This window comes from Aotus nancymaae, unplaced genomic scaffold (genome assembly GCF_030222135.1).
Source record: "Aotus nancymaae isolate 86718 unplaced genomic scaffold, 86718_ANA_hifiasm-v0.15.2.pri h1tg000077l, whole genome shotgun sequence".
Taxonomy (NCBI): domain Eukaryota; kingdom Metazoa; phylum Chordata; class Mammalia; order Primates; family Aotidae; genus Aotus; species Aotus nancymaae.
The window spans coordinates 15,353,587-15,370,798 of NW_026988492.1; the positions used below are offsets into that span (position 1 = coordinate 15,353,587).

A 17,212-nucleotide genomic window follows, 5' to 3' on the forward strand; every position below is an offset into this window, starting at 1 on the left:
AAGAAAGGGAGGGAGGGGGGGAGGGGAGAAGAGGGCGGAGGGGAGGAGAAAGGGGAGAAAGAGAGAAAGAAAGAAAAGAAGGAAGGAAGGAAAAGAAAAGAGAAAAGAAAAGAAGGAAAGAGAAAAAAGAAAGAAAGAGAGAGAAGGAAGAAAGAGAAGGAGCAGAACAAAGAAGGGAAGAGGGAGGGAGGGAGGAAGGAAGGAAGGAAGGAAGAAGGGGAAGGGAAGAGGTAATTTATGCCTAGAATCTATAAACCCACATAGTGGACCACCAGTCCAGGACACAGACAGTAGGTACATCTCTATCTTATCAGGGAGGGTCTCCAATCTCAAGGATCTTTAAAATTACTTGTGTTAGGGCTCAGAACATGCTATCCTAAAATATACCACCTTGGAGTCACTCTCTGATTCCCCCTGCCCTTTTCTTTGTGAGAACTGGCTATAAAAAATTATTTGACTTATTTCTCTTCAAAACAGGTCACAAGACCCTCATGTAACTGGTGTTCCACCCTATCTATATCTGGAGGAAAGAAATGCTATATATAGAGGCCAACAAAGATCTTTGCTGAGATCTCTCCAATTTATTGCCATGAGATCATACTCTTTTTGTCTAACTATATTTCTTCATAGCGGTCCATTTATCATTGAACCTAAGCATAAACATAGAGAGTTTTCCCTGGTCTTTGGGCCTTCGTTTTTGTAGCCCCTATGTCACATAAAATGTTAATAAATTTGTTATTTTTCCTATCTTTTGTTGTAGGGGTTCCAGCCATGCCCCTTGTGATGAGTGAGGAAAAGGTATTACTTTTTCTCTCCTACACTTGGTATCATACATTAACTACACCACATCATAAATGCTGTATAAGAAATAAAATACTAGGACACTCAAAGACGACACATCATTCTTTCTGCCAATAATGAGAGTTTGAGAAAAGATTTGGTAGAGAAATAATAGTAAGTCTCCATGATACCAAATTTTGTTGGGCAAAATATTTTACCTGGAGAAACTAAGGCAGCAATCTCAGCAAAAACACAAAGAGAAGAAAGTGCATGCTGTGTTTAGAAAATCTTGATGGGTGTTACAGGAGTATAAGACTTTAAGAGAACACCACATTAATCAGGTAATAGATGGGAAGGAAAATTCCATGAGTTGGTATAGTTCAATTGGAGAGCAAGGAGATGGTATCTATGAAAAAGAAAAATTGCATAGACTATAAAAAATTGAGTTCATTTTTTGGTATTTACCCTAGAGAGACACTCACAGGTATACACATATGAAGGCCTGTGGGGAATGTTTGTTTCAGTGCTGGTTTTGATGACAAATGACAGCAAAGAACTTATATGTGAATCAATAAATAGTGAGAAATACTATACTACTTAAAAATAATATCTATTTCCATGTGTCATTATGGAAAGAAATTCAACATGTGTTTTAGAGTAAAACAATTAAGTTACAGAAAAAAAAATTATAGTATAATATTACTTAGGCTGAAAATATACAGTAGTTTAGATTTCTGAGTATATGTGGTACATTTATATATATTAAGTAAATAGAAAATGGACTGGATGTAAAAATAAATTGTTATCTATAAATACTCAAGATAAAATCTATAATGGGTGATGACAGTGGTCAGCAGGGACTGTTGCTTTATTTGCAATTTTTGATGTTTTAATGCAATGTACATAATAATTTTTAAGATTCTGATTAGAGATGGCTTCTGTAGAATCGTAATGGAGAAATTTAGCCTTTGTACCAGAGGCAGAAAATAGCATAGGTTTTGAAGAATGATCTTGTTAAATATATACAAATGTCATACTTTACAAATATATTGTATTCAATCCCATTAAGTGACTGTCATTTTTTTAGACAGCTTTACATTTGAAAGAGTTTTTCTAAATTCTTTATTATAATACATCTTGCATTGATGTCAATTAAAATAGATGTTTAATTCTTCAGACTCATTAGACAAGCATTTGTTGACTATCATATTTGAAGGTCTGTGCTACTCAGAGAAGAGTGGAGAAAAAACAGACTCTTTGAAGCACTTCTCTATGCCCTTCATATTTATTTGAATGGAATGAATGGGCCCTGGGATGAGGTGAAGTAGAATCATGAGGTAGTCTTTAAAATGTGGTTACATTATTTTACCTGAAAGGAACCACCAGGTTCCCTTACATATTCATATTAAAATGTAAGGATAAATACAACTTCAAAAGCCAAATAAAATAATACTAGATCATCTATATTTTTGATTGCTTACTTCTATATAATTAAATTCATAATTATACAATTAGAAATTGTAATTCTACCATTAATCAAAATCATACCAATTTTTTAAAAAAAGTGGTTACTTCCTCCAAAAAACGTCTGTTATACCTGTAAATAATGACCATTTCATGGTTTCAAAATCATCTTGGCTGTTCCTATTTTTTATTGCTTGTTTTAATCAAAATAATATATGTAAATATTTTAGTTGTGACTAAAAGCAATTCCCTTTTGGAACTATGGTCAGCATCAATTGGTAATCGGTAAGTGAGAAGGAGATCACTCTGAAGAGCTGTTTCAACTATGGATGGAGGAAGACTGAAAACCTCATTTTATGATTCTTAAAGTAATTGGAGAATTTAAATTTTAAATTAAACTAGAGTACTCTCTCTTCTAAAACAATTTTTTGGGATCTTGTTGATTTTTGTTTTATTCAATTATATTACTCACTCTAAGAACAAAACAATTTGCTTTTAGGAACCACAAAAATTCATAAATGTTCACAATCAAGTGATTACTTCTTACAACTGAAAAAATGAGGGGCTTTTCCTAAAACATATGCAACTAACATAGAAATTTTGTTTTCAAAAAAAACCAGGAGGACAAAATACATATGAATCCAAGAAAATAGGAATATAGTAAAAAGGAGTAGAGAGAAGTGGGAATGTATTAATTTTTGAAGAATGATGGTATCAGTCATAAGAGCAACAGCCAACTTGTATTTAGCACTTACTATATGCAAGACATATTCACTTGTTTTAATCCTGTGAAGACGATGCTATTTTCATATTTTAAAGTGAAAGAAACAGAAGTTTAGAGAAAAGAAGTAACTGGTTAAGTCTCACATATCAAGTAAGAAAAATATGTAAGCTGAGCCATTAATGATTATACCATCCTACATCTCTAATGAAATAAAGAGATAACTGGGCCTTAGTGGTCAGAACAGGGCTGCCTGGAGAAACAAGATTTCATGCAGCCTTAGATTAAGCAGGCCAAGGACACAGCAACTTTACAGACACTCAATCACCTTTTACTTTCACATTATGAATCTTACTCTTCACTGAATCGTCAAATAATGTCAGGAAATTGTTATTGATTTATATCATTGACTCTGATAAAGAGAGAACATGGTATCCATCATTGTGGGAAATTTCACAAAAGGGTCATTTCAAAATGAAATCTAAAATATGATACAATTACCCTTTAATGGGAGGCTCGAAGAAAGTAAAGCAACTTGAAATCAATGGACAGTACTCAGAAAAAGTGCCACCCTGAGATACTAAAACTGAGCACAGCAGTTAGGGGGAAAAAGAAATATTAAAATATATATATTCGTGTGAAAAGCTGAACATAGCAAATGAGCAGGCCAAGTTAAAACAGATTTGAAAAATACTATTAGCTCTTTAACCTAAATTTTTCCAAAAAAATTCTCACAAGAAACAGAGGGAATATTGAAATGTCATTTATTTACTGTTCTTACAGAATAAACAGTAAACCTAATTCTTTGCTGGCAGGAAGAACGAATGCCCTTCCTAATTAGGGGTTCTTATTTCCTACGAAATCCAAAGCAATTCGTATTCTGTTATAATGTCTACAACTGACATCAAAAGAACCACACTGAATCAGAATTTCATGGCTAAAAGGGAACACAGAGGTCACATGATTTGATGTCTTCTTTCCAATATTTGGATTGGATTACACTGTACTGTATAAATATGTTCAGAACTTATTCGCATGTAACCAATGGATAGACAATGACTAAAGCCACCCTTAAATGATTTAGGCTACTAAACTTAAATCCTAGCCTATTTTCAAGAAGACAAACTTTAAATATTTGAATATTATAAAAGCTAGATTAACTATTTGTAGGTATAATATCTTTTGCATTTGTTGCTGATAAAAGAACAAAGTAGAACTGTACCTAGCTAGAATCCTCATGTATACCTCCATATCTTTAAAAATACACTTAGAGAAATGAGGTTAAAGCCAACATAATATTAGTACTTGTTTTTTTTCTGCAAAGGATAAGAAATGGGATGGAGAGATACAAGGACAAAAGTTGAATCTTCATGAGCAAACGAACTAACATTATAAGCAAACAAAATACTAACATTAGTTAATCCTGAGGTATATTTGGGTATTTGTTTCTCTCTGTATTAACTACTAGTTTGAAAAGTTTAATAGTAAATATACACAGCACTGATGTTTTAAATATTACCATGTATATATCTGTGCAAGTGTATCTATTTTTATGTATTATGTGTGTATAAAATCTGGACTGATTCACAACAGAACGTCAATACAAGTCCACGGTTCCTTATCTAAAGTCTTTGGGGCCAGAGGAGTTTTGAAATTCGAATAGTTTAGAGCTGAGAATGGTAACATAACACTGAGAGTGTTTATTACATGATACCCTCTGAGAGACTGGGGGCAGCACTGTTTAATCAAACCTATCATGAAATGAACTGCCTTAAAGGCCTCACAGTGGTTCAGGGCAGCTTGGGTTCTGCCTCTAAATTCATTTTTCAAAAGCTTATTGCTTTCCAAATTTAATTTTCTAAATTGCTGATTAGATATTATAGGGCTGTCCTAGCCTTCTTGAGAGTGAAATTTCAGGGATTTTTTTTTTCTAATTTTTCTTTTACTCATCTGTAGTTTCCAAAATAAATGTGTGCTGTAGCCAACTTGTAACCTAGTCGGGAGGCTAGAGGAAAAGTCTTAGCTTCTCTGAGGTAAATTAAGCATGTGAAGCCTTGAAAGAACTCAGCATTGAGGCTGATTGGAAAGAAAAAGCAACACAAGGTGCTGAGCCACCAGGAGGGGGATGAAGGGAGAGGGAACAGCAGGGCTGGGTTAGAAACTCTCACACATCCATTGCAGCCAAATCACAAAATCTAATCAAATCACTGGCCATCTACAAACTAGTGAATATGCCCCCAGATAATAAGGGATAGTCTCCATTTGCTCTGCAAAGTAAAACCATTACTATAACCAAAAAGGAGAAAATTAAAGAGAAAACAAAAACTGCATTCACTGAAACTTTTCAGTAATTGGGATGAGTCAAAGAGAGCTTCCAGTCATAGACAGGAATGGCGTATGTTTCAATTCATATTTCTAAATTAACTACTGCTAGAAAGGACATTCTGTTTTCTTTTCAATATGTCAATTAATGACAAACTATGAATGATCTTCTTGGTAAGTTCCATTCTAACTAAAAGGAAACCAAATGAAAATAATTTTTATATAGAATATAAATGCAGGAGGCAAAAGATCAAATTTTTCTGATTTCATTGCCCTGCTCCTTGAGATGGAGAATGACACCAGAACAATTCCATGACTGACCTTTGTGTCAAATGCTTCCCAATTAAGAGCTACTAGTATTCATGATGTCTTTGTCCATTAAATATGAGAATAGAATGATAAATTGATCTTTGAGAAGGGAATTTGGAGACCTTCACTGAGTGAAGAAGCCTTTAATGATTGAGCCTAGAGTTCTGATCAAGCGGAAATTCCCTTTTAAAACAGAGAACACTAACACTAATTGAGTGTCTACTATTTCCAGACAATATCCAAAGAATAACTACAGCAATAAAAATAGCTAAATTCTATTTAGCTATTCTTAGTTGTTTATGCCAGATTCTCTCCCATGTGCTTTACAAATATATACTATATAATCCTCACAATAATTCTACAAAGTAGAGAACAGTAATTGATTACAGTCGAGGCTTATTCTTCCTGCTTCCATGGAAAGGCAGTTCCCTGTAGTAACATTGCTGTTACTTACTCCTCACTCTTTCTGTGAGAGGAGGAAGATTTAGCTGACAGTGATGTTAGAAGAGTAACCTGGGTGAGCTCGACTCATCCTCTTCTCCCATTCAACACCCACTATTGGGAGCCAGCCTGTCCTCAGGAGGCATGCATTTTGATATTATCTCTGGCTAACAGTAAGAGACTTCCCCTAAAGTACGAGCTCTATATTTCTCCAGCACAGTCAGTTGTTCTCTGCGTAATTCTATTTATTCTGAGCTCAAGCATTATTTTAAATAGGTGGCTCTACATTCTAAAGCCATCTGCTCCAAAATATGTATTCTCTACCTGTTTAACTTCTGTATTTATCAATTTGTTCAGAAATGAGGATGAGATGAGGTGTGGTAGATATCACGGACCCTTACAGCCCCAGCTATTATCTTCACACCCACTAATGAAACTTGAACCCAAGCCACCAGAGCCCATGTTCATGGCTGCAATTTTAGCTATATTATCTTTAATATTCAGACTCCCCTGGAGTATGGCTTTTATTGTCACTGTGGTTTTTACAGATTAGGAAATTTGATGCTCAAAGACAATATTTATGCAGTCACTTAGCAACCAATGAGCAGAGCAGAGATTAGAACTCAGACCATCTGACTCCAAAACAGCGTATTTTCCAACATATTCCACTCCATCCAGTCTAACTTCCAAAATAGCTCTTTTCAAATGTCAGCCAGAGCACTTATGTACAGGAGGGTAGAAATTAGAACACCCATTTGACAAGATACAATTGCCCTCTTTTATTATTATATTTTATTAATACATAGTAGATGTACATATTTATGGAGTAAGTATGACATTTTGATACATGTATACAATGTGTCATGATCAAATAAAGGTCATTAGGATATCTATCACCTCACACATTTCTCGTTTCTTTGTGGGAACACTCCAAATCTTATATCCTAAATATTTTGATATACACAATAACTTGTTATAGCTGCACTACTGTGCTATCAAACACCAGAACGTATTCCTTCTATCTAACTACATTTTTAACCAATAACAAACCTCCCTTCATAACCTCCTCCTCCCCACCACCTTTCTCAGCCTCTAGTAACCACCATTCTCCTCTCTACCTCCATGTGATCAACTTTTTAGTTCCCACACATGAGTAAGAACCTGCCATATTTGTCTTTCTGTGCCTGGCTTATTTCACATAATATAATATCCTCAGTTCCCAAAGGTTGGTAACATTCTCTCTGTTACCAGGCAGCAGAAAATGAGGCAATAGGATTAAAATATGATTACAGTCCAAGTCATATTTTTTCACTACATCATATAATCCAACGTCTTCACTTAGAAAAAAAAAAATATCCTTTTAAGTTACTCTTCTCTCTGCCATCTTATTCAATTCTTATCTCCACCTTTGCTACTATTCCACAGATACATCTTGAGCACATAGTCAAAACCACTTCTCTACTCATCCCTGATCATGTGTTTGATCTCTGAATGTGTTCGCTTCATTAATGTTGAATAAATTCATAAGCTATGTGTGTTATTTTGTTATCTGAATGAAATACCATTAAATAAGTGTCTTCTGCTGAGTTGCATTAATTTCTTATGCGCTTACCTGAAAAGGTAGAGTAGAGTCTTCTGCTTTTGCAATGAGATCAATTTTTGCATGGCTCCACTGAGATTCAGAAGATCTGATTGTTTTGCCTTGCATCTGCAAGTTTCCATCTAGAGATGTTCTTGTAAAAACCGAGAGATGTGAATGTTGAGACAAATGATACCAAAACTGCACCTGTTGAAACATGTTTTCAATGATATGAATATTCCATTAACATGTCTAGTAGTTTTTCCTATGATTTGAAATATTCCTGACTTCAGGTGATCTACCTGCCTTGGCCTCCCAAAGTGCTGGGATTATAGGCATGAAACCCTGTCTCTACTAATAATACAAAAAAATTAGCCGGGAGTGGTAGCATGCACCTGAAATGCCAGCTACTTGGGAGGCTGAGGCAGTAGAATCACTTGAACCCAGAAGGCAAAGGTTGCAGTGAGCCAAGATTGTAACCCAGTCATGGGCAGCACTATTGTTTCCATGAAAGTTTTCAGAATCCTATTCTCTGGCTTCTTATAAATCTGGTAAGTACATGTTAAGATACCAAGTTACAAATATACATACTTGATGTTTCAAACACCAAACCAAGAAAAAGTTTCCTCAAAAATTATTTTCTTAGGTTAATTTTAAAAACTGAAATTAATACTTTTTACCAATTTAGTCTCTGTGGTAGTGTTCTCAAATAACTTGGAAGCTCACAGGATACTGTTCATCAATAATCGAGTCAAGTAAGACAACATTCTTTGAGGGTAGGGAGGCTTAATCATTTTACTTCCTATTTCCCATCAATAATGACACAATCTAAAGGTTTGATGTCTTAACTACATAGTGAAGAGAAAAGAGAGGATTATTCCAGGTGCTGATAGCAGTTGCCCCAACGTGAAATTTGGTGCTGTTATTGATTCAACCAATATTTACTGAGCACTTTCTAAGTACCTGGAGCAGTGTGAGGCAAAAGCTAATTCCCTAAATGTTGTCTTGATGATTCATTCTGTAAAATATGCCCACAAAATGTCCATTAAAACAAGTCCAGATATGCTATAGTCAAAATTTTTTGCTTCCTCTCATTATTATATAGCAGGTTCTAAGGCTGTATGTTTTAAAGAAAAACTCAATATTCAAAGATGAGGTCTCTCAAAAATGGAATATTTCTCTTTAGATTCAGTGACATTTTTTTAGGTTCATTAAAATTTCAATTCTCTTTAAAAAAAAATTTTCCCATTCATCATTGTGCTTTTATACTGATACATGAACAGATACTAGTGTATATATATGCAAGTCATGTATTTCACTGTTGGGACCCAATTCCAGTGATGAATGTTGACTGAAAAAGAAGTTTTAAATACTTTTTTAAAAAAATTGTTCATTTCAAAACATCAAGCATTCTGTTTGGTATACATTTTTATCAATGTCTACTTGTCACCACCTAATTTAAAAATTCTGACTGTTTATTTCATTTTAGATTTTATTACTATGTTTACTTTAATTAACACTTTGACAGATAAATTAGAAACAAAAATAATGGAAGTGTTTAATTAAATTCCATGGAAAGAGAGAATTCATGTTTCTCTACTGCAATTAAATTTTAGATCCCTGATGTAAGTTTCACTATGTCTCAAGCTTGTAAATACGCAAAACAGAGCTTTAAACCTAGTTGTACAAGAGATGTGCATGTCCCATCAGAATTTCAAGCTGTCAAACTGTCACTCAGTACATCACCAGTGTGAAGTTTTTTTAATAGTGTATTAAGTATAAATGCCAATGGGATCCATATTCAATGGAATAAGAGCTCAGAATTTATATTTAATCTACTTTTTTACAGAATTTGCATTCTTAAGTTATTAAATACCAAGAAATATTCCATTATCTTTTCAAGTTTCGAGAGTGAAATCACTGAACAAAAGTTATTGATACAACCACAATTTTTTCTTAATTCTTTTTTTTCTTTTTACTTATATTTTAGTTTCAGGGGTACATGTGAAGGTTTATTACATAGGTAAACATGTGTCACGGGGGCTTGTTGTACAGATTAGTTACCCAGGTACTAAGCCTAGTACCCAACAGTTATCTTTTCTGCTCCTCTCCCTCCTCTACCCTCCCCACTGAAGTAGACACCACTGTCTGTCGTTTCCTTCTTTGCGTTCCTAAGTTCTCATCATTTAGTTCACATTTGTAAGTGAGAATATGTGGTATTTGGTTTTCTCTTCCTGTGTTAGTTTGCTAAAGATAATGGCCTCCACCTCCATTCATGTTTCCACAAAAGATATGATCTTGTTCTTTTTTTATGGCTGCATGTTCCATAGTACATAGTACATATATCCACTTTTCCTTTATCCAATCTGTCACTGACGGGCATCTAGGTTGATTCCATGTCCTTGTTATTATAAATAGAGCTACAGTGACCATTCGAGTGTATGTGTCTTTATGACAGAATGATGTCTCTTTTTTTTTTTTTTTTTTTGGACAGGGTTTCACTCTAGTTGTCCAGAAATGCAGTGGCGTGATCACGGCTCACTGCAGCCTCAACCTCCTGAGCTCAGGTGATTCTCCCACCTCAGCCTTCTGAGTAATTGGGACTACAGGCGTGTACCACCATGCCCAGCTACTTTTTAAAATTTTTAATAGAGAAGAGGGTTTCACCATGTTGCCCAGTCTGGTCATGAACTCCTGGACTCAAGTAATCCATCCACCTCAACTTCCCAAAGTGCTGGGATTACAGGCATGAGCCACTGTCCCTGACCTATAGTAGAATGATTTCTATTACTCTAGGTATACACACCCAGTAATGGGATTGTTGGGTGGAATGGTCCTTCTGCTTTCAGCTCTTTGAGCAGCTACCATAGTCCTTTCTGCAATCGTTGAACTAATGTACACTCCCATCAACAGTATATAAGCATTCCTTTTTCTCTACAACCTTGCAAGCATGTTATCTTTTGACTTTTTAATAATGGCCATTCTGACTGGTGTGAGATGATATCTCATTGTGGTTTTGATGTGAATTTCTCTAATGATCAATTTTAAGTTATTGATACAAGTTGTGATTTCACATAAGCAATACTCAAGTGCACAAACTCTGTGGCTCTCAACCCACCCAGTATAGGCCAATAGCAGAATACTAAACCATAAACTCAAAGTCATAAAATATGTCATGAATTCCTCACAGAACCTGTTATAGTAATTTGTATTTTCTAGGTATTCAGTTAATATGTGTTTTTAAAAAAGAAGAAGAAAGAAATGAGTGGACCGTTAGCATCGATGCTTAAGTAAATGCCTGTAAACATTCACGAGTATACAGAGAAAGAAAGTGTGTGTGTGAGAGAGAGAGAGAGAGAGAGGAAAGAGAGGAAGAAAGAGAATGTATTGTATGTCAAAATAATTACACATTTTTAATAAGGCATTAAGGGTCCTTAGGGACTTCTGAGTCTTCGGGAAGAAGAGTGGTAAAAGAAAATGAACATTTAATTATAATTAACATAATTATAAAAGTGTGAAAATAGTGTGGCCATTAAATGTAAATTAACTAAAATTAAACAAAGTGAAAAATTCAGTTTCTCAGTTATGTTTTAAATGCTCAATAGCTCTATGTAGCTAGTGTCTACTATACTTAACATAGGGGAGATTTTCCATTAACCCAGAATGTTGCATTAAACAGATCTGCAAAGCATGTAAGTGAAGATTACACCAAACATTCAAAATTTACTTACTACTTGATCATTTTTAAAGAATATTTTCTCGATGCATGCCAGATTCATTCAAAATCAGTTGAATAAAATGTTAATAAAAAGGGCTTGCTTTTACTTTTCTTGGATCTTTACTAAGGCAGATTTTATTTAAAGTATGACTACTCAAGACTTTGAATCACTGCATTCAAGAGAATTTCATGTAGTTAAACTTTCCAACAAAGCGGTTCTTTTTGAAGACTGAAGACAAAAATGAAAGCTCCAATTATTTTAAATTATATTCTTAGATTTTAAATTATTTCTATTAAAAAAAAAATATATATATATATATATAAAAGCATACATTTTCTAACAAAGGAGAATGCATCTGGTGATTTACACCAGTTACTGCATATGGGTGTCTAAGCTGAAGAGGGGGTGATAGTCTTGGTTCCATTGGCTCTCGGGTCAGAACAGTTCCTCTGGGGCCTTGAGCTCTCTGATACTTCATTCTGGGACACTCAAGGTCATGATTCAGAAGTTTAAAATGATTTCTTCCTTATTTCTTTGTTTTCTTTTTTTTTTATTATTTTGATCTGTCTCCTGGTGTAATTCTCCTCTTTAAATTTTCTGCCAATTTTCTCAACTATCCTATGGCCTTTGTCCAATTTCTTCTCAATCTCAGAGCTCCTTGGTCAGCTCTTCATGTCCATTCTTAATTTTATTCCAAACCCTCAGCTACCTTTGCCTTCTCTGTGTCACATAAGGCCCTTTACATCTTCCTCAGTCTGCTTATTGCCACACTTGCTGCACCTTTAAAAGATCTAGAATACAAAGATACAGAAGAATAATAGCCAAAAAAAAGCAAAATAAACAAATAACAGAAAAGAAAAAAAGCTAAGATATCTGTAGCTCCTCAAAATTCATCTGAGAATATTATTATTATAATATTATATTAAAAGGGAATATATTCTGACTGGTGTCAATATATTATAATAATTATATAATATTTATTATATAATATATAATTATACTTAAATATAATCCATTATTATAATAGTAAACATATTATAATGTATAATATTATATGATGATAATTATTATTATAAAGAGGGAACCATTCAACACATACATAAACACACAGACAAACACACACATCCCTCACCATTACCATAGTGATTTGTATGGCTCCTAGTCAATTATGCTTTTTCCTGGGCATTCTTCTCCTGAACAAGCTTAAGTTCAGGTTTAGAATCTTCTGTAATAACCTACCCTGGGCTAGCATAACTGACTCCATTTTAGCTGTAAACTCCAACCTGGCTTCTCCCTCCTTACCACAGTCCCTTTGCATGCATAACTGGGTCATGCTGCCCTTAGAAGCATTGAAGCATACTGTTCTTAACACGTGTAACCACTGTAACAGCATCCTGCTTGGCATACCTCCCCACTGCTATTGTAAGAAAAAAGTTTCCCTTTGATCATTGTGTAGAAGGAGCCTGATCGTCCCCCTTCTTGGATCACCTGTGCCCACAGCCCCTTTCTCTAACCTGTTTTTCGGCTTCTGTAAAATTCCACTTCAGCTAGGTACTCCCCTCCCCTACCTAAATCAAGATATAAAAGATAATCAGGCCCCTTCCTCAGGGCCGAGGGAATTTTGAGCATTAACCGTCTCTCTCCGTCGCCGGCAAATCAATGAAGGACTCTTAATTTGGAACTCAGTGTGTGGTGCATTCCATCTAACTCGCTAAGTTACAACACTTCAATAAAGCAGAATCGGTTTGTCTAGTTTAAATGATTAATCTGCATGTGCTTTGATATACAGAGAGGAGAGAGCACCTGCTCACCCTTTCCCCCGTAGACTGTTGCTTCCTCTAGAATCCATCAGATATTCTAACATTGATCCTTGGATTAAACACAACAACCAGGGAATGGAGCACAACTGCACTGTTCTAGGACATGCTCCAAAATTACTGTTTTTCTAATTGTTCTTTGACTCGAGTTCATTGTCCTACTTTGGGCACATTGTAAGGCATGGCCTTTCAAAACTCTTTGAGAGAGTTTTTTAAGTAGAGTATTGTTATTCTACCGGACTCACCCTCTTGTAGCTTGTAGCATTTTACACTGAATCACTGTCAGTATCCCTCACTAAACTACATTTTGTTAGAGCAAGCATGTGTTTAGGTTGTTGCTATTATATTCCCCCCATCGAGGACCGTGATCAGCACAGAGCAGATAAGCAATATATGCGTGTTGAATCACAGGTAGAATGTTTACTTTGGTATCATAGCAAGCACTCAGGGAAGAAGTCTCAGAAGAAATATTTTTAGTTTTGTTTCTTTTTTACTTACTTGAATCTGAACCACATGTGGCCCTCTCTGCATTGGAAGACTCAAATGTGTAGGCTGGCCCTAATAAACTTTGCTTTGGGAACCAACCCATCTCTGTTTTCATCTAACTTTGTCCTGATTTTCTCATTCACATTTGTAAAACAATCTATGAATTATCCTATACTGAAGGAATATTAATGTAATTGCAAAACAAGTTGGGAGAATTAAAAACAAAAGAAATGCCAAAAGATGAACATACAAACTAACTCTGAAAGCAAAACTTCATATCATCCATCTTCTTGCATTTAATTGCAAAGTCCTAAAAGTAAGAGATTATGTTGTTAAAATAGTAACTCAAATATGATAACTCAGAAAATATTGGTACCCACATTAATCTCCTTCATACGTTACATTTCCGAATTAAGTGTAAACACTAACAGCATTCAACACCAATGAGACAGGATGGCTTTGGCTTCCTCGTGTTCTGTTTGTCCTGTCTCATATTTCAAAGAAAAATGCCAATTTTCCACCAGTGGCTGAAGGGACTTTTGAAGCACAAATTAAAGTCCGCATCTTGAACAATGATTAGTTGCAGGAACAACTGTCCATGCTGATGCCAGGTGTTGGCCACATATACAGTACAAGGTAATCCATGCAAAATGGCCCTAAAATTGTGCTGTTAGAAACGGCAACTCACAAGACAGCTTATGTTTATTTAAAGTGCCTTCAAAAAAAAAAAATCTTAACCATATTAGCCTGATAGGATTATGTAGGGGAAAAAATCATCTAATTTCAGAAAATGAAGGCCTTAATCATATCAAAGTATCCCGCACTGATTATCTCACTGACTGACTACTACCTAATAACGAAGGACATTGGTTCCGTGAAAGCACTATTATCAATACTTTCCAATTTGGAGGATCAGCTAGATTTTCCAATGACCCAAGAAAGTAATGATTTGGTTTTTTTTTTTTTTTTTGCTTATTCTGTAACTTTTATGGAAGAAAATATCACATATTGCCATGAACTTATGAAAAAAAGTCATATTATAGTCTTTAAAAAATCCTGAGAGAGAGCCTTAGCTATGTTTACCACCGACGATCAATAACATTCTTCTACAGTTTACTCCTACTTCCTAAACTGGAAAGCATTATAAAGTAACTCAAATATCCTTCCTGCTAACTCAAAGACTCCTAAAATTCAAGCACATAGAGAAAAGCGTGAAAAACAAATACCTCTTCTGGCAGTCTGTAGTGGCTCCTTTAAACCAGTCTCAGTTTTTCAAAAAACAAGGCAAACCGTTAAGTCAGTATCCATACCCTTTAGAGATTGAAGCCTTGGTTTTGAGATAAACTAGCAAGCACCTGAAGTGTCCATGTCAGCATTTTCACTGAGACCCCACCTAAATAACACCCCAACCCCAACTAAGTTACAAATTTAAACAAAAATTAAGCATCCTCAAGTGGAAGCAATGATAAACTAAAACTCAATCCTAGTGACCACGAATCAAAGGCTATCAGCAAGCATACAATGATGGGAAATGTAGATCAGCTTTTAAAATCACATACATCGATATGATTTCTCAGTGACTTTTGGTGAGTCATATGAATTTCTAATAAGCTCTTAATATCTTCAAATTTCTGTAAAGGAGGCAAAATTAACACATCGTATTCCTTTACATTCAATTTCTTCTATATATCTAACATCAGTGATCTCATCACATTGATGTATGACCTTGAATTAAATCTAAGTTAGCTTGTACTTTTAAAGAACAAGTGCTTCTGGAGTTTTCCCTCCCACCTTCTAAAAAAAAATCTGTATCTATCTTTCTTTTTTTCTGTCTATCTTATAGGACTTAATTAAAATAAAGAGGTGGGAATGGGTAAAAGGCATTTGGATAAAGTAGAAATAGAGACCAGGCAGTTGTAATTCTTATCCTCACAAAGAAATGGGAAGAAAAACAAAAGAAAAAAAAGAAAGTAGGACATCACTATTAAGAACTCAGGGCACTTCTACTTAGACTTACACCAAACTGAAAGTTTAATTAGCTTTATACCTCTGAATAATATATCCCTCATCAGCAGGGATGCCAAAGTAAACTGCTCTAATACTACACTTACATGCAATGAATTTACTGTGTGGTAGTATTGATCTCTTCACTATTTTCTGATAAGTAAAGACTAAAAAATGAGCTGAAATCCTAATGGCTGAGAGGCATGTTGGACCTCTCAAAAGGACTGAAAACAAGACAAGCTGAATACAGACACCTGATTTAGATGTCACTTTCACGGAAAGCAAAGGAATTATGCTTCCTCAATTAAGATTATATTTGGTCCATATATGCCAAAGGAATTATGTTTCCTGAATTAACATTATATTTGGTACATATATACCAAAGGAATTGTTTCCTGAATTAACATTGTATTTGTTACATATATACCGGAGTTTGATACAAATATTGTTTACCTCCTATGTACCAAATATTTTGCCAGGTGCTTTATCTAATCACATTTTAATCCTTGACATTAATCCATACAGTTGTATCTGCTTCCACTATAAATGCTGACTCTTAATCCATACAATTATGTTATGTTTCTGGTGTAGAGACTGAGTCTGAAAAGGAATATACAATTTGTCTGTACCACAATTAGAAAGTGGTAAAAGGGACTTGAACCAAATCTGACTAGTCCATCCTCTCTAATATGCAGTTGAAATAAAAAGAGTATTTCACTGCTTGGTTTGTGTTTACCCAGCACCAGAGGACTCATTAAAAAAAAAAAAAAGAAATTTCAGTAAATGTTATAATTTTTTCTGTATACATTTATCTTTACTCATCCATTTGTCTTTCTTTCAACAAAAACTTATTTAACTGATTTTATTTTTCTCAATCAACATTGTTGGCCAAAGGTTTTGGCAACATGTATCCACAGATTTAGATTATTGAAATGACTGTGTGAAAAGAATATAAAATAACAGAAAGCTTCTGTAACAGCCCTCAAAAAGAATGGTGCCAATTACGTGTTACAAATGGTCTTCTAGAAGGACATGGCATTTCATGTTGAAATAGCACATATAAATCTCTTAATTCATCATTAAAGTGATAGTAAAAAATGGCAGGCATTTACTAGCAGAGTAACCCAAGCCTAGCGATTTACAACCACAGAATGGCCAATAGAAATTCAGAACAGCTGATTACCTGACATGGGGTAGAAGCAGTGAGCAATTTTGTAAGAACAGGACTTCCAAGCTTAGCCACCCCAGGGGATTGCTGTGCCTCCAAATAAATAAATGATCCTGCAAAAACAAAGGGAAAGTGTCATGGATGCAAGTTCTCTTGCACATTTAGCTGTTCTTTGCTCCACAATCTTATCTTTGTACACATTAAACTATCCTTTAGATAAAGAAAATTACATTTTTACATATTTACTATTATAGTTTGTAGATAAGCAATGGCATTTATATATGTATAAAATTAAATACCTAAAATAACGGTTAATCAATTAAAAACAAGCTCTTGATCCAAATCACCTAAATGAACATTTTTATTGGCTTCACTCATATCATAGAGTTTGACATCAAATTA

At 34.7% G+C, this 17,212-nt stretch overlaps 1 protein-coding gene across 1 annotated transcript in view; it reads right to left on the reverse strand.

Moving 5' to 3' along the window:
* MALRD1 (MAM and LDL receptor class A domain containing 1) overlaps positions 1-17,212 on the reverse strand; it is a 609,315-nt gene that overhangs the window by 486,584 nt on the left and 105,519 nt on the right. Inside the window, exons 12-13 of the mRNA XM_064368444.1 lie at positions 16,826-16,923; positions 7,650-7,823 (exon numbers count right to left, since the gene is read on the reverse strand). Coding sequence (XP_064224514.1) covers positions 7,650-7,823; positions 16,826-16,923 — 272 coding nt within the window. The remainder of the gene's footprint in view (positions 1-7,649; positions 7,824-16,825; positions 16,924-17,212) is intronic.